Genomic DNA, 17,815 nt, shown 5'->3' on the forward strand with positions numbered 1-17,815 from the left:
TATCTTTTTTATAGAAATAAAGATGAATTTAATTTGTAACACTAGGAGTCGGTTGACAACAGAGGTGAGGGTCCAAACGCAGTTTATTAACAGCTTAATCTGGCAGGCAATGGTCAAACAGGAGCAAACAGAACCATAAGGATAATGCAATAGTGTAGTCGTGGTCACAGGTAGAGGTTGGTGCAGGTGGCAAACAGGACAAACAAAGAAACAAGAAAAGCACCTGAAGGCACGGTAAGACTAGAACAAAATGAAAACACTTTGCAGTTACAGGTAACAAGACTCAGCAATGAGTGTGTGTGAGAGGTGAACGTATAGTCCATGTAATCAGTCTATGATTCGTTTCCAGCAGTGTGTGTGCAATCAGGGAGAGAACTGGAACTGAAACTGGTGTGTATGTGGGTTTGAGGTGCATGATGGGATTTGAAGTCCAGTTCCATGACAGATTTGTAGTTCTACAGCAATCTGCCCAGGCTGCAATATTCAAAATTTGCACCTAAATCTAATTCACAGCTAGTAACAACTAAAATACTTATAATAATTGCTAAACTAAACTAGACGTGTCATGGCATCCATATATTGCTGCTATCTGGTTATTTTTAAGTGCTTTTTTGGATAGAAGCGTGTGTAAATAGAATAAATGTAAATCCAATTTGATTGTCCACTATATGAAAACTGAAAGCCTGATCGCATAATGAACACTGTCGGTAAGCCAAATGCTGCTGAATGATTTATGCAGCATAGATAAGTACTTGGCGTTTGACGTTTGTTCAAATTCGTAAGCCTAAATATGAGAAACGGTGATAGAGATGCTTGAATTAGCAAACACCACAGATGACTCATGTACTGAATAGCAATGGCAAGCTATGAAACACTGGCAAAAAGAAAAGAATGCGCGTGTGTGAGTCAGATGTTTTGTTAATCCGCCGAGGATGGATCAGCTTTACTCTGGAGGAATGAGTTTGATGTTGTGGATCACAGTTAGCCTCCTTTAACTTCGCCTGGTCACTCTCACAGACCCGTGTTAACGCCAGATTGATCAATGTCTGTATTAGTAATCTCAACAGTACTCTCCATTTCTACATGTACAGTAAGAGTATGATATTTATCCATTTGAGGTGTGTCTCTTTATGACTCGTCTGCAGCGTGAGACGCCTTGAGGGGACAGTGCTCCCAAAAATCACCCTCATGTATCAAACCTGTTTGACTTCCTGCATCTCATGAGGCACAAAAGATGTTTCACCTCTCACTTGCATTGACTTATTTTCTACATAATGGAGGTACTGATGATTGAGACTGTCACACCACTTTTTATATTACAAACAAACACTCTTACTACACTGTACAAAGTCAGTCAAATAAAAGAAATGGAGTGAGTTGCTTTAACTCAAGTTTAAATTAAAGATTACTTTAATTCAAAGAGAAACAAGTTAAATGAACTCAAAACATGATTGCATTAACACTGTGTAGAAGCTGATTGACTTAAACCTAGTCTTGTGGATTTCTAGTTCCTTTGTGTCTCAATCGCCAGCCATTTAACCCAGTGGTTCCCAAAGTGGGGGTCGGGAACGCCCAGGGGGCCACGGGACAACGAAGATGGGTTGCTTGGTGATTTCCAAAAATCAAATTAACACAGTTTGACTAGAAAACAAAGAAAACACTTCGCAAGGATACAGCTAAACATACAACAAGACTCAGCAATGTGTGTGTGTGTGTGAGGTGAATATATAGTCCATGTAATCAGTCAATAATTCAATTCCAGCTTTGTGTGTGCAATCATGGAGAGTACTGGAACTGGTGTGTGTGTGAGGTGCATGATGGAATTTGAAGTCCAGTTCCATGACAGATCTGGGAGGATGGGTCGCTTGGTGATTTCCAAAAATCACATTCCTTTTATTAAACTATATTTTAATGATTGTATTTTATTCATAATCTACAGAAGAAATAGTATTCAATAGTTACTTTACAAAAACAACAACAACATGCATATAAAAGCCATCAGCATTTCGATTGATTTTTTCCCCATTACATTGCGACTCCTGGGAAGATAACATTATATTAAAGACACAGTAATAGCTTAAGGTTGCGGCAGATTGATTTTTTGGCACCACGGTAAAATTTCAGACACCTTTACGGCACTCACGTACATTTAAAATAAATGCAGGCAACAACTGAACATGAAGGTCTCAGAGTGGCGTTTTCCAAAATTAAACAAAGAATAGATTTGGGCCTATTGGTGTTTGTATATGTATAACCACTGCAGAGGGTATTGGGTGTTGCAAGTCACAGACATTGTTATTTTTGGGGGTCGCGAGTTGAAACGTTTGGGAACTTCTTATCTAACCCTTGCACATCACTAGAAAACACTCACTATCATTCACGCTACTACACATCTGCCACTGAACTCAGTGCTTCCCACAGACTTTAAATATACTTCCTGTGGTAGCCAGATTGAACCTTCTACCCACATCACATAAATAGTTAACTATATGTGGCAAACAATTTTTAATAATATTTTTTATTTTTTAATAAACTGTTATGAAGTTGTTGTTTTTTAATGAGTTAAAGTTTAAAAAGAATTCTAAATAAAAAAATAAATCCACTATTTCTCATACTCTTATGCTATTCAGGAGCCATGTGCATCCACTGACTTCTCTCATTCAAGTTCAGGTTGCTTCACTGGCATGACATTTTGTACAGTATTGCCAAAGCAGTTTAGATGTATAATATATGTAACATATAGATATCATCAAATAATAAAATATACTGCAAATGAAAAATAAATCACAGATAAAAAAGGAATACAGACAATATCTCAAATAATAATAATAATTACAAGAATAAAATGTGTAGGTAATTTAAAGAAGGCAAATGAGTTGATTACCCATTCCTAATTCTGTACAGATATTTTGAAGCCAATTTAAATTTCATCTTCCCTAGTATTTTTTCTTTTCTTTTGGGTATTTAGTAAAGTTTTTCGAAGTCGTTTAGATGAAGCATTTATTATTTCACTCTCGCGACTGTCTGCATACAATTAAAGACAACTTTAGAAAGCAAGAAAGCGAAAGCAAAAGATAATTGCTGGAATATTCTGGGATTTGTGCTCACTATTTGTGCTCACTAACCAGAGCACGTGAGACTCCCTGTGAGAGTTTTGACAGTTCTCATGCAGTAAAAAACGAGTAAATGACAGAAGATTTTCCACTATGTAATCTAACGCGGATGTTTGATTATAGTGGGCGGATACAAAAAAGTGTAAAAGGATGATGATATTACAAAAAAAGTGTCACTAAATATACTTGGGGGGCCTTTAATATACCTGGTGGCCCGCCCAAGTAAACTCCATGTGTGGGAAGCACTGGAACTTGACTACAAATCCCATCACGCATCTCACACACACACCAGTTCCAGATTACCACTGATTGCAAACATAAATGGATTAGGTAAATGTGACTCAGTAGAAGGAATACTTTAATATATTAGCAAAAAAGACTTGTTATTAAAAAAGTTTACTTAAATGATTACTTAATTCAATTAAGACAGCACCTTTTTAAAAGATACATATTTGAACCCGAATAGTCCACAGTGGTTCCTAAAAGGTGCATATTAGTACCCAAATGTATCTAAAAAGTAACTTTGAGGTACCATTATGGACCTTTCAGGCACAAATATGTACCTTTTGAAATGGTACCGCCCCAGTGACAGCTCCTGTACCTTTATTTCTGCAAGTGTATAAAAAATTACAGATATATACAAATCAAGACCTGCCTGGAAAAACTTCAGTTATGCATACCCCTAAGCATATCTGCATATCTTATGTTCACCAGGCAGTCAGAATCAAGCATTCAACAAGCCCATATTATGTTTACATTTATAGATGAATTTATTACCTAGTTTTTAGACTTTTTGTTTTGGCATTTTCCACTTTTTAATTGACGTTATTCTTTTGAAACTGATGTAACTCTTGAAAAGTGGGCTGAAGTGGTACTTACTTTCAAGTTAACGAGTCAAACGATGAATCTGTTAAGTGTTACTGTTAAAACATGATAATACATTAACTTTGGCAGCTCAAGTTTCAAGTGTGTCAATCAGCTTCAGAGACAGACATTTTTGAAGTCTCTTCAGAGGAGGTTTTCAGCCGCGGGTCAGGATGAGTATCAGATGAGGGGTGGCAGAAACAGAGACTGATTTTGTAAACAAGCCTTACGTGTCAGTTTGAGAAGGGGGGAAAAAGCGAGGCAGAATTCTCTTCAGATGGGATTTATGTGCAGCAGTGTACTCACATATGGTTTCAAAATGGAGGCTCAGGATTTATGAAGAGGCCAAATGGTACGTTAATGTGCCGCAGATGTCCTGGGGGAGGGAGCAGTCGGCAGCGGTGCATGTGTTTAATGAAAACTAATCGCTTTGATGGGCCTAATCAGGATTACCCTCTGATCAATACCACCTTTAGTCGGTTCCTGGCCATCCTGGGCTGGATTACAGACGCTTTCAAGCCCTCGTTTCTGCAGCTGGAATGAAGAGCTTTAAAAACAGAAAGGATGCAAGGTTTCCGGTATAGTCGCCCAAGTCTGCTTGCTCAACCTTGACAGAGCCGGAGCACAGAGAGGCTAATGTATGTGATTAAATGCTAACGTGATCTCTTCACTCAGTGTGGGAGTTCAAGCTAATGCAGGCCATCAATGAACATGTGCAAATTCCTTTGAGGATACTGTAAGCACCACACAGGTTAGATTAGATTCATAGCTGCTCTCTGATGCCCACAAATTGAAACACATTTTCCCAGATATTGGGAAGGCAAGAGTAAAAACAAGAGTAAAAAAAAGCAAATAAAGTATGATAGAGATTCGTTTTTTGGGCGAACTCTCTCTTTAACTTCCACTCAAACAGACAAAAGGTGCTATTGATGTGTAGATCTAGCAACACAGGCTCATTGTGAAAACGTAACCCTGTATACATTTCTGGAGAGCGCGAATTATGTAGCCAGAGCTACGAATGGCTGCATTTAGTCTTTAAAACGGACACTAAGAGCGCGGTATGACACTGCAGACGGCTTCTGTTTCTTTTCGCATTACTAGCTAACCACTTCCCTCCATGTGGACGGCATTTCCGCCCTTACCAGGTAGCCCAGTAGCTCGCCATGTACGTCGGTGAACTTGAGATGCAGAGAGGAGTTGACCACAACAACAGGGTGAGAGTCCAGAGAAGAACGGCCAGCGAAGAAAGCAGGTAAAACAAAAGGCAAAAAAATAAAAAAAACAAGTAAATAACATGGTAGGAAGGTGGTAAGATCTGAAAACATGGTAATAATCAGGCAGCCACAAGGGCTTTTCTTTTTCTGGATTGCTTTTGAAAACACTATCGATTGAGTTTAGGGAAGGGGTGATCGGGTCAATCGCTGCTTTTGAAAACACTTTCGATTGAGTTTTAGGGAAGGGGTAATCGGGTCAATCGCTGCTTTTTAAAATACTTTTGATTGAGTTTAGGGAAGGGGGTGATTGGGTCAATCGCTGCTTTTGAAAACACTATCGGTTGGGTTTAGGGAAAGGGTGATCGGGTCAATCACTGCTTTTGAAAATACTTTCGATTGAGTTTAGGGAAGGGGTGATCGGGTCAATCGCTGCTTTTGAAAACACGTTCGATTGAGTTTAGGGAAGGGGGTGATCGGGTCAATCGCTGCTTTTTAAAATACTTTTGATTGAGTTTAGGGAAGGGGGTGATTGGGTCAATCGCTGCTTTTGAAAACACTATCGGTTGGGTTTAGGGAAAGGGTGATCGGGTCAATCACTGCTTTTGAAAATACTTTCGATTGAGTTTAGGGAAGGGGTGATCGGGTCAATCGCTGCTTTTGAAAACACGTTCGATTGAGTTTAGGGAAGGGGGTGATCGGGTCAATCGCTGCTTTTGAAAACTCTTTCGACTGAGTTTAGGGAAGAGAGTGATCGGGTCATTTGCTGGTTTTGAAAAAACTTTTGACTGTGTTTAGGGAAGGGGGTGATCGGGTCAATCGCTGCTTTTGAAAACACTTTCGATTGAGTTTAGGGAAGGGGGTGATCGGGTCAATCGCTGCTTTTGAAAACACTTTCGATTGAGTTTAGGGAAGGGGGTGATCGGGTCAATCGCTGCTTTTGAAAACACTTTCGATTGAGTTTAGGGAAGGGGGGGATCGGGTCAATCGCTCCTTTTGAAAACACTATCGGTTGGGTTTAGGGAAGGGGGTGGGTGGGGATTGGTCAGTCGTTCGGGCAGTCAGTGGACAACGGTCTCTGATGGATTTATGTAAAAGCAGCAGGTGCGAATGGCACTCGAGAGAGACATTTGAGATCTGAAAAAGCATACACAGCGGCCTCTGGGGGATTCACAAAAACAAAAACTGCAAAAATACATACCTCCTGGGACGTATTTCGTGCTTTCCAGAAATGCATATATGACTATGTATCAATAATGAGCCTGGGTTGAGATCTATGGTTATGACAACTATGGGTTGTTGTTAAACCTTTATATAATGAAGCTTCCTATGCACTAAGTAGGCCTGTATTTCAGGTCACTCATTTGTCACATGATGTGATTTGCGTGACCTAAACCACAACCTAAAATGCCAAAAAGACACTTGGTCTGAATTTCACACTAACCTTCTCCTGTGCCAGCTCTCGTTCAGCTTTGTGGGTTTTCTCCAGGTCTTGCCGAACCTGCTCCATCTCGGCACGCAGGCGGTCCAGGGCGGCTTGGTGATCTTGAGCAGACCGCTGTCGTTCCTCCTCCCGCAGAACACCCAACTCCATCAGCTGCTGTTTCCTCTGACTGTGAGCCGCCAACACCTCCTTCCTTAAAGAATGAACCTGGGCCTCCAGATCAGAGATGGTCTGGTCAAAAAGGCAAATGACAGTATGTGTAAACCCATGTAGAGTAGTCAACATTCAAAAAGTTTTTCAAAAGTATACCAAAACAACAATGGGTGTTGTTTAATGGTTTTAAAATGACTTTAATAAAAGGTGATGAACCACTTCAAATGTTGACTACTCTATGAATGTGCATGTGTTTACGGAATACTAAATTTAGGAAGTCAACACCAGCCAATTTGAACGTTATCACTCAATTGAATGGGCGTTTTCAGTGGTTATCAGATGATAGATATGGGCTAGTACACAACACAAAGCACTATTGAACCACCAAATATTTGCAAAGGTGCCACCATGATCCATATACATATAATAAATATATTTAATTAAGATTGTAACATGATACAAATACATCCCATATATGAACTGAAATCCCATTTTGCTCTAAATTCTTTTCAGTTTCCTCCTTTCTGATCTCATAGACAGTTAATTTCGCTTTACTTTTTACAAAATTCTACAGTCGACCATAGCATCTTTTCTTACTAACATATTTGAAACCAAAAAATAACACTTCTATAAAGAAGTTTTTACCACAATTAGTACAAAAAGATGGATGGATGAATGGATGGATGGATAAATGGATAGTCGTAGAGATGGATGGATGGATAGATGGATCGAAAGATTGATGGATAGATGGATAGAGTGATAGATGATAGATAGATAGATAGATAGATGATAGATAGATAGATAGATAGATAGATAGATAGATAGATAGATAGATAGATAGATAGATAGATAGATAGATAGATAGATGGATGGATGGATGGATGGATGGATGGATGGATGGATGGATGCATGGATGGATGGATGGATGGACAGATGCCTGCCTGCTTGCCTATCGCCTGTGTATCTGACTATGACTCTGGATTTGCCTACATACATCTGTTTGCTCCTGATTGTGATCATTGCTTGCCTGACCATCTCTATTAATAAAACCTGCATTTGGATCTGCACCCTGTTGTCAGCATCCCGTTCACATTACAATTTACCTATTTATCTAATTAATACAGGGATTTGCCACCAATTTCAGGGTTTCTAACAGGGTCGTAAGCAAAACTGACAGTAATAGCCCCTATGAAAAGAGAGAAAGATGATTGAATTGAAACAAAACTGTATTGTAAATAAAACATTCAGTTTTCCAGAGTTCTTCAAATTTGACAAAACAACAAACTAAAAATAAAAGGTAAAATGTAATTAATTTTTGTGCTAAAAACTCCAAAAAACACACCAAGCAAAAAGAGCAAGAGAGAGAGAGAGACACACATAGAGAGAACCTTGGAGAAACAAGCCAAGCAGGAGCAGTGGAGCATTTGTGCCCATTCTGGCCAGGAAGAGGAAAACAGACACCACAGTCTCCGATCTCTGAGCCACAAGAGTTCAACATCAAAGCTCGGCATTCCACAAAGGTCAGTGGTTTGATTTAATGAGCAAAATTAGCGCAAATCAAAGGTCAGTTACCCATGGGGACGAGCTACCACTGCCATTTCTCATTTTGGGAAGATGAAAAACCTCATCGAGACCACTTACCAATGGCCTATTGCATTAACTTGAGTAGATAGATTACGTAAAAAAAAAAGAAAGAAAAAAAAAAATCAGAGCCTACTCCATGAGAATGAGCAGAATAGACCTGTTTGAGATCTTGTTCAGAGAGTCAAGAACCATCTGACCTATGGTTCACACTTGAAGGACAGCGGTTTGAAGAATTGCTAGCGTAGTTTACTGCTAGTAGCATTAGGGTGGAAACATTTTTCTAAGCCATCAGACAGTTGACATAAAGCTGTATACACACATTTCTTATACAGTTGAAATCAGAATTATTATATAATTTCTTTTTAAATAATTTCCCAAATGGTGTTTAACAAAGCAAGGAGTCTTTCCTGTAATATTTTTTCGTTTGGAGAAAGTCTTATTTGTATTATTTTGGCAAGGATAAAAGCAGATAAAATAAAAAAAAAATACATTTTAAGGTCAATATTATTAGCTTTAATAAGCAATATATATATATATATATATATATATATATATATATATATATATATATATATATATATATATATATATATATATATATATATATATATATATATAATAACTTTCCTACTTACTCTAACATGCCTAATTTACCTGGTTAAGCTTTAAAATTGCACTTTGCTGAACACTATTACCTTGAAAAATACACTACTAAAGTCTTGTCGTCAATCTTAATTGTAATAGAAGAAGGTGTATTTTTCCCATGAATCATCTGTTAAACTGCATCCTAATCAACACAAATACTGCAGAAGACATATTGGAACTGGCATGGACCCAAAATTCTCACAAAAAAAAACAGTCAAGTTTGGTGAAGGAAAAGTTATGGGTTACTTTTAGTATGGGGGCATGCGAGACATCTGCAGAGTGGATGACAACATCAACAGCCTGAGGTATCAAGACATTTGTGCTGCCCATTGCATTACAAACCACCCAATTCTTCAGCAGCGTAGCGCTCCTTTAAATACTTCAGCCTCCACATCACTGTTCCTGAATGTAAAGAAGGTCTTGGTGCTCCAGGATTGGCCAGCCCAGTCACCAGAAATGAACATTATTGAGCAAGTTATTTGAGTCATTGCAGAGATGTATGGATCCGGCCCATCAAGCTTATAGGAGTCATACACAATATCAATTCTTTTTCCACAGCAGCATGACTATATATTCTATACTGGACATTATATCTGTTGGGTGACTAGACTTTTGTCTAAGCAAAGTCAGACCTTACAGTCCTGTAATGTAATGTAATGTGTATTTATATAGCGCATTTATTGTGTATGGCCATACACCCAAAGCGCTTCACAATCATGAGGGGGGTCTCTCCACACTACCACCAGTGTGCAGCATCCACTTGGATGATGCGACGGCAGCCACAGGACAACTCCTGCTATAGGTGGAGTGGAGGGACAGTGATCGAGCCAATTCGGTGGAAGGGGATGATTGGGAGGCCATGATCGTAAGGGCCGATAGAGGGACTTTTGGCCAGGACACCGGGGTTACACCCCTGCTCTTTCACGAGAAGTGCCATGGGATTTTTAATGACCGCAGAGAGTCAGGACCTCGTTTTAACGTCTCATCCGAAAGACGGCGCCCACTGACAGTATAGTGTCCCCTTCACTTTTACTGGGGCATTAGGACTCACACAGACCACGGGTTGAGCGCCCCCTGCTGGCCTCACTAACACCACTTCCAACAGCAACCTAGTGTTCCCTAGTGGTCTCCCATCCAGGTACTAACCAGGCTCAGCCCTGCTTAGCTTCAGTGAGTAACCGGTCTTGGGCTGCAGGGTGATATGACTGTGGCAGTCCTAATTAAATAACTCAAAATCAAGGCATCATGTTTTATTTTGGTCAAATCAGCGTAATCTAGAGGCCTTTGCCTTTCATATGAGCCACTTCTGATCCCAAAGGATGAACTTAAAGTCAAATTATTAATTGTTGTGCCTAAAACTTGGAAAGGCGACAAGACTTTTGTCAAATAGTGTCGATCCACTTGTTTAGTGATGACGTGTTGGTGACGTATGTAATACAGTTTCCGCGTCCAAGCCGCCACTCATTTGAATTGAAAAATCAATTGTTTATGATAATTTTTATTCATATCACACAATAAAGTTAATTTTATATAAAGTCCTAGTGTACACAACAATCTCTGGGCTTGCTGCATCACAAATACCAAAATTTTAACAATTTATAAAAAAATTAATCACTTTCTGGGCATTGGATATTATGCATGGAAATATAAATTGCCATCGTGATTTTCGAAAGCATTAAATCGCTTTGTAAACGTTTATTATTACCATTTCATGAGTCTCCCCATTCAGTTGAATAGAGCGCTCGGACCCGGAAGTCACTTCGCGTGACGTCACACTTAACAAGAGGATTATGTACAGTCATCATGGCAAAGATAAAATAAATCAGTTATTAGAAATGAGTTATTAAAACTATGATGCTTAATAATTCAGCTGGGCTAATAAAACTATACTTCCAAATCATCCTGAATAATCAAAGTAAACCCTCAAAGACAAAGTGAATGACTTTAATGTGTCCACTAAATCAATTTGAGAAGAACAGACTCCTCAGAAGATTTTATTGCTTAGTATTGTTTTCCTCCCACTCTGTGACACTTGTTATCAACAGAAAACTGGTTGGAACAGTGCTGAACAAAAGGCTGGAATAATTATGTCTTTGTTTTTTCTTTGAAAGAAGCCTCATATGCTCATTAAGGCTGCATTAATAGTGTGAATAATATTACAATTGAATATGTTTATTATTTATTTAACAATCCAATGTATTCTTGTAGTGGAAAATCAGAATGTTCAGCAGCCATTGCTCTAGTCCTCAGAAAATGATTCAGAGACCACTGTAATATGCTGATATGGCACTGATATGGTTAATTATTATCAACAGTTGTAATCAATGTTGAAATAAGTTTTCTGCTTGCTTTTTTCTGGAAACTGCTGTGCTTTTTTGATGAACAAACTAAAAAATATATAACACTTTCATGAAATTACATACATTTTAAGTCAAAATTATCAGAATTTTTCTTCTCTTTCTCAAATATTTCCCAAATGATGTTTAACAGAGAAAGACATTTTTTACAGTATTTCCTTTATTATTTTTTCTCCTGGAGAAAGTCTTATTATGGAGCAGGCCCTATTGGAACTGCTCTGTTTATTGTTGTTCTCTAGAATGAATCACATTTTTTACTCTAAACATGCTCAAAAACTCACAAAACTTTGCACACCACACTCCAGGGGCCTCATGTATCAACGCTGCGTACCCACAAAAACTTTGCGTACGCCAAGTTTCACGCTCATGTTTGGATTTACTAACCATACGTTCACATTGAAAGAGGTGAGAGCGTCAAAGTAGCCGGAAGTCATTCATTTTCTCTGATAGCCGGCGGCGATAAGCGGCGAGGAGCAGAGCGACGCGTCTTCGCCAGTGTAGGCGTTGAGGAGAGTTGAAATCAAGTCAACTTAATGGTAATGAGCTATGACGCGGTTTGGTTGCAAGCAATCAGAATGTAGAAGTCCAATGCTTGAGAGGAGTTCAGAGAACACAGACCTGTGAACTTTGGTTCCAACCACAGTTGTTCCCAGGGGTTTGATTATTGCGGTCACCGGATTTTCAATTATTTACAATGTTTTCTTACAGGAACATACATTAAATAAGTTACTGGCGAGTTACTGATGTGCATTAATGTTATATATATATATATATATATATATATATATATATATATATATATATATATATATATATATATATATATATATAAAAATATATATATATATATATATATATATATATATATATATATATATATATATATATATATATATACAGTTGAAGTCAGAATTATTAGCCCCCCTGAATTATTAGCGCCCCTGTTTATTTTTTTCCCCAATTTCTGTTTAATGGAGGGAAGATTGTTTCAGCACATTAATAAGCATAATATTTTTAAAAACTTTTTTCTAATAACTGATTTATTTAAATTTTTAAGACACTTCTATACAGCTTAAAGTGACATTTAAAGGCTTAATTAGGTTAATTTAGAATAGGCAAGTTATTGTATAACGATGGTTTGTTCTGTAGATTGTCGAAAAAAAAAATAGCTTAAAGGGGCTAATAATTTTGTCCCAAAAATGGTTTTTAAAAAAATTAATAACTGCTTATATTCTAGCTGAAATAAAACAAATAAGACTTTCTCCAGAAGAAAAAATATTATCAGACATACTGTGAAAATGTCCATGCTCTGTTAAAAATCATTTGGGAAATATTTAAAAAAGAAAAAAAAAATCAAAAGGGGTCTAATAATTATGACTTCAACTGTATATATACATATATTATATAAAAAAGCGAGAATCGACCGCGACAGTACAAAACACTATCACTGCTTCAGATTTTTTCAGACATATTCACCTTATTCTCAGCTGACGAGCGGGCGCTGCCATTTGAATCTTTTTGTCTCGCGACTTCCGGTCACATTCACTTCCATTCATTTTTTGAAGTTTAATTTAATATTTTCTTATTATATTATGCTACTTGGTCTGTGTAGTCATGCAAACATTTGTTTGTTGAGCAAGTAGTTTGGCCATTTTCTACCGTTTATTATTCCTAGTCATTTCTCACATAGGCGACTGAATCGGAAATTTTAAGACAATCGCGAAAACAGGCGCACTTCCGCATTTTAGAATAAGGTCAATAGACACATTGGATAATTAAGTGGAGCAAAGCCACACCAAACGCAACTTGATCTTCCATTGTTAAATAAATTTGATAAGAAGTGCGCAACATTTTCACGCTAGAAAGCATGTTTTATGCAGGAATGTAACTGATATGCTGCATCGGCTCCTTTAAATACGAGATTAATGTAGCGAATTATGACACTCTCGCCGCCGGAGCTGAAGGCAGACAGCGATGTCACCAGGGCAGCCACTTGGAGGCTCTCACTGCTTTCGGTGTGAACGCAAAGTAATGATGAAATAAACGTGGACGTGCATTAGCCCACGCCAACTTCATGTCTGGCGTACGTGCATTTCTTATGTGTTTGTTTTATTTCAACTGGCGACTACTAGAGGCAGTTGTGTAAATTGCACTCTACAAAGTATCTTTGAGTCGTGCAATGGCAGCAGTATGGGACGGGATCATCCGCATGTCCAGCAGGTATATAAGGTTTCCATACCATACAGTTGACCAGTCCAACATTAAAGCGAAATTTGCAGCGATCGTCGGTTTTCCTAATGTAGTGAGAGCGATCGACTGCACGCACACTGCTATAAAGGCGCCATCTGAAGACGGATTTGCATATGTGAATCGGAAACATTTCCATTCAATAAATGTGCAAATAATATGTGATGCTCAAATGCACTTAACATAATACACACACTTATTATGATCCTACTTGTGATGAGGAGTAGGCAAAATCTGATATGTAATGGGGGAACAAAGAAGAATGATTCGCTGGATTCGAACCGGGTTCATGATCGATTGAGTCAAAACATGTTGCCATGCGCTTTACAAGCTACGCCACTGACGCTGCTGTTGCACTCTCTATTTAGTCATGTTGTCTCTGCCAATCAAACGGTGATGGGTGGGAATCACTCAACTAGCTCATTCCAAAGAGGTGTGCTATTTGCACTTAGCCTAAATAAACATTAAAAAAATTTACACCTTTACATCGGACCATTTATTTTTTAATTCACTCACAGTGCGATATTCAGACCCCGCTGCGTTAGCTGCGTCAGCTAAACTCTCCCACTCTATTTTTTTTCTTTTGTTATTAATTCCGAAGGACAAACTTGCAAATAACACAGTTTTTCTCAGGTCTACCTCCGATAGGCGCACCTCCAATTCACATTCTGTTCAAAGTTTCTCTTCTTGCTTGCTTTTGCCATTGCTTTTTCATTAGGTTTTGCCAAAGTGGAGTCATTACCATATTCATATATGGGAGGAGGAAGGGAGGGGTTTTGCATTTGTGCACGTGCGTTCAGTTTCACGTTAATTCGGATGTACAAAGACAATATATGTGGGATTCCACGTTCGCAGTGTTTCATACATCTGAATTTTTTACTGCATACGCACATTTACAGCTTTGTCCGTACGCAATGTTTTAGTATGAATTCAATGCAAGTCTTTGTACATGAGGCCCCAGAAGTGGCGAAAATTACGTTTGAATAAGTTTTCAGTAATGAGTGTGGCAAAAAGACTTTACAGCGCCACCTATGCACTTTTGACAAATAATATATGCTTTTTATTCTGCTAGAATAAAAGCAGTTTTTTTTTTTTTTAACTATTATTAAGGTCAATATTAATAGCGACATTAAGCAATATTTTTTTGGATTTTGTCTAATTAACATTTAAATGGCATTTTAAGCTAAATACCATTAATCATAAGCCTGGTTTATACTTCTGTGTCAAGTGACCGGCGTAACCCACGGCGCATGCAACGCGTGTAGCTGTGCATTTATACTTCTGCGCGCTGTCTCTGTTGGTCTGCATTAACACTTCCGAAACGCTATTTGGCACTGAGGTGTAAATGTGTCGAGTTTCTTCGCTGGTGTTTTGCTTTTCCTGAAAACTTCCTGGATGTACAAGCGGCTCAAACTCGCTCATTTTGAGGCAGGAACCGGCGGACGTGCAACCACTTTAACCATGAGGTAAACACAAAACAAAACCTTCCATCCGGAGCTCCTTCACGGGACTCCACACTTGTAAACAATTGCTCGCGCCATTCGCGCGGCTCTCTGTCCCGCCCAGACTCGTCAGCGCTGTAGCTACATTTTTTGAGAGGTGTACGTCAGTGACGCCGACATCCACGGCGAAGGGCTATGCGTCAACGCCGTAGCACACGCGTGCGTTTGACCCATAAGTATAAATCAGCCTTTAAAAATCTCTAGTAACATATTACGTACAGTCATCATGGCAAAGATAAAATAAATTTATAATTAGGAACTAGTTAATAAAATATGTTCAGAATTGTGTTAAAAAAATGATCTTTCAATTAAATAGAAATTGGGGGAAAATATACAAGGGGGCTCATAATGCAGGAGGGCTAATAATTCTGACTTCTGAATGTTTTTATTGTCATTTTTGATAAATAACATGTAAAATACAATCTAATACAAAACAGTAATTTTACAAAACATTATCACTTTTATAGATTTCTTTTTTTTTAATAAGAAAACAGGCTTTGTGATCTTGAGAGACTTTTAAAACAAAAGAAAACAAGAGTGAATGAACTAACAATAACGGCACCTGACGAATAACCCACTACAAAAACAGGAATATTTATAAATAGAGTTCCTAAACTCCAAACATAGTACCCCTCTTTACACACCGTTTGACACTACATAATGCATGTTTAGCGTTAGCAATTAAAACCGCAGTTGAATCTAACAGCCGCACAGACACCAGCTAATCCTGTCCGTAATAATCAAGTAACATCTTGATATCCAATAATCTGCGCTCCCAAAGCATTTAACCCTCGCGCAGATGACGGCGTGATGTTGGCAGTCCCTCGCCTGCTCCTCGCGCTCCCAAACATCCCGGGGAGGAGACTGCTAAGTGCATCACGTGGCTCGGCTGTCGGAAAAAAGCATCTGAAGTTGTTTTGTGGCCACTTGGGGGGAAAAGCTGCGAACTTCAAAGCCGTGTCGCACAAACACCCAGATGCCAAGACTGCGCGCGGGATCCAATACGGCCTGAGCGGCGCAGCACCAGCCTACACGCTGCTGCAACGGCACAAAGCTATTAGATCTCGGCTCCGAGGAGCCTTTAATCTATAATTCCCTCTTAAACTGGACTCTGGGAAGAATTTTCTGATGCATCTTTGATGGGCTTGGACGTGCTTTTATGAAAAGGAGCCGAGAAAACTAGCACAGAAAATGAAAGGCAATAAGCACTGCGAATGTCACATCAGATGATGTAACTTCAGCGCTTTAACAAAAGAATTTAATTAAAACCAAGCCAGAAAGATAGGAATGTAGGACAGGCTGATATAGTCTGTTATTTATGCGCACGTTCATTAAAAACAAAGAGAGACAAAATGCAAATGAAAGAAGATATGAAAGGGCTAGCCAAAGCACACACTAAAACAAACTGTGCTTGCTGTAAATTCATGGAGGTGAAAAATCCCTGTCAATGCTACTCAAGCTCACCTACAGAAATACACATACTAATAGTTTTGGTTTGGTTAACATCCAGTCCCGGATTGGCTAATCGGGAGAATTCCCGGTGGGCCGGTCCGTTTTTTGGCCGCGAGTGCCGGTGTCCCTAGCTGCTTGCACTCTCAGCAGTCTCACTTTTTCATTTATTTATTTATTTGACTTTAGCCTCACTCTTTTTATCCATTATTTTGCCGCAGCTCCGCTCTTTTTATTTACTTTCTCGCAGCCCTGTGAGCTATCATCTATTATTCCACCCCAAACAGCGGCACTTTAGTGAATATTAATTAATATTAATGAATATTACACCTGCTCAATAAAAATCAGATGATTCAATACATTAATAAATCTGACATAACTTGATCAGCAATCTAAAAAGAATATAGGGTAAAAATAAAAAAAAGTAGTAGACATCAATAGCAGCAGATAACAGTGCAATACTTATCGTTTATCCCCGAACACAACACCTTAACAGTGCCATCATGGTCAAGTGGTTAGCACATTGCGTTACGACGCCCCCGATCCGAGTTCGAACCTCTCCAGAGTCAAAAGTAAAAATATTTTTTTCATTTTTAGTGTTAAGATATATAAGAATATATATATATATATATATTCAGTTGAAGTCAGAGTTATTGGCCCCCTTCAATTTTTTTTCTTCTTTTTTAAATATTTTCCAAATGATGTTTAACAGAGCAAGGACATTTTCACAGTATGTCTGATAATATCTTTTCTTCTGGAGAAAGTCTTATTTGTTTTATTTCGGCTAAAATGAAAGCAGTTTGTAAATATTTATGAACAATTTTAGGGACAAAATTATTAGCCCCTTTAAGCTATATTTTTTCTCGATAATCTACAGAACAAACCACTGTTATACAATAACTTGCCTAATTCCCCTAACCTGCCTAGTTAACTTAATTAACCTAGTGAAGCCTTTGAATGTCACTTTAAGCTGTATAGAAGTGTCTTGAAAAATATCTAGTAAAATATTATTCACTGTCCTCATGGTAACAATAAAATAAATCAGTTATTAGAGATGAGTTATTAAAATTATTATATTTAGAAATGTGTTGAAAAAATCTCTCTCTCTCTCTCTCTCTCTATATATATATATATATATATATATACATATATATATATATATATATATATATATATATATATATATATATATATATATATATATATGTGTGACGACCGTTACAAAGAACTATCTATAAAAAATTAA

The 17,815-nt window shown here is 38.1% G+C and overlaps 1 protein-coding gene across 8 annotated transcripts in view; it reads right to left on the minus strand.

Annotated features, from left to right (window-relative positions):
- cep112 (centrosomal protein 112) overlaps nucleotides 1-17,815 on the minus strand; it is a 349,442-nt gene that overhangs the window by 117,857 nt on the left and 213,770 nt on the right. For 5 of the 8 annotated variants that reach the window (XR_012400482.1, NM_001327791.1, XM_073943282.1 and 2 more), the window contains one exon: nucleotides 6,633-6,863. The exons of the other annotated variants lie outside the window; for them this stretch is intronic. Coding sequence is in view for 4 of the 5 variants with exons in the window: in NM_001327791.1 (NP_001314720.1) it covers nucleotides 6,633-6,863 (231 nt within the window). In the remaining variant the exon portion in view is untranslated. The remainder of the gene's footprint in view (nucleotides 1-6,632; nucleotides 6,864-17,815) is intronic. 8 annotated transcript variants of the gene reach the window in all.

Source organism: Danio rerio, chromosome 3 (genome assembly GCF_049306965.1).
Source record: "Danio rerio strain Tuebingen ecotype United States chromosome 3, GRCz12tu, whole genome shotgun sequence".
Lineage (NCBI taxonomy): Eukaryota > Metazoa > Chordata > Actinopteri > Cypriniformes > Danionidae > Danio > Danio rerio.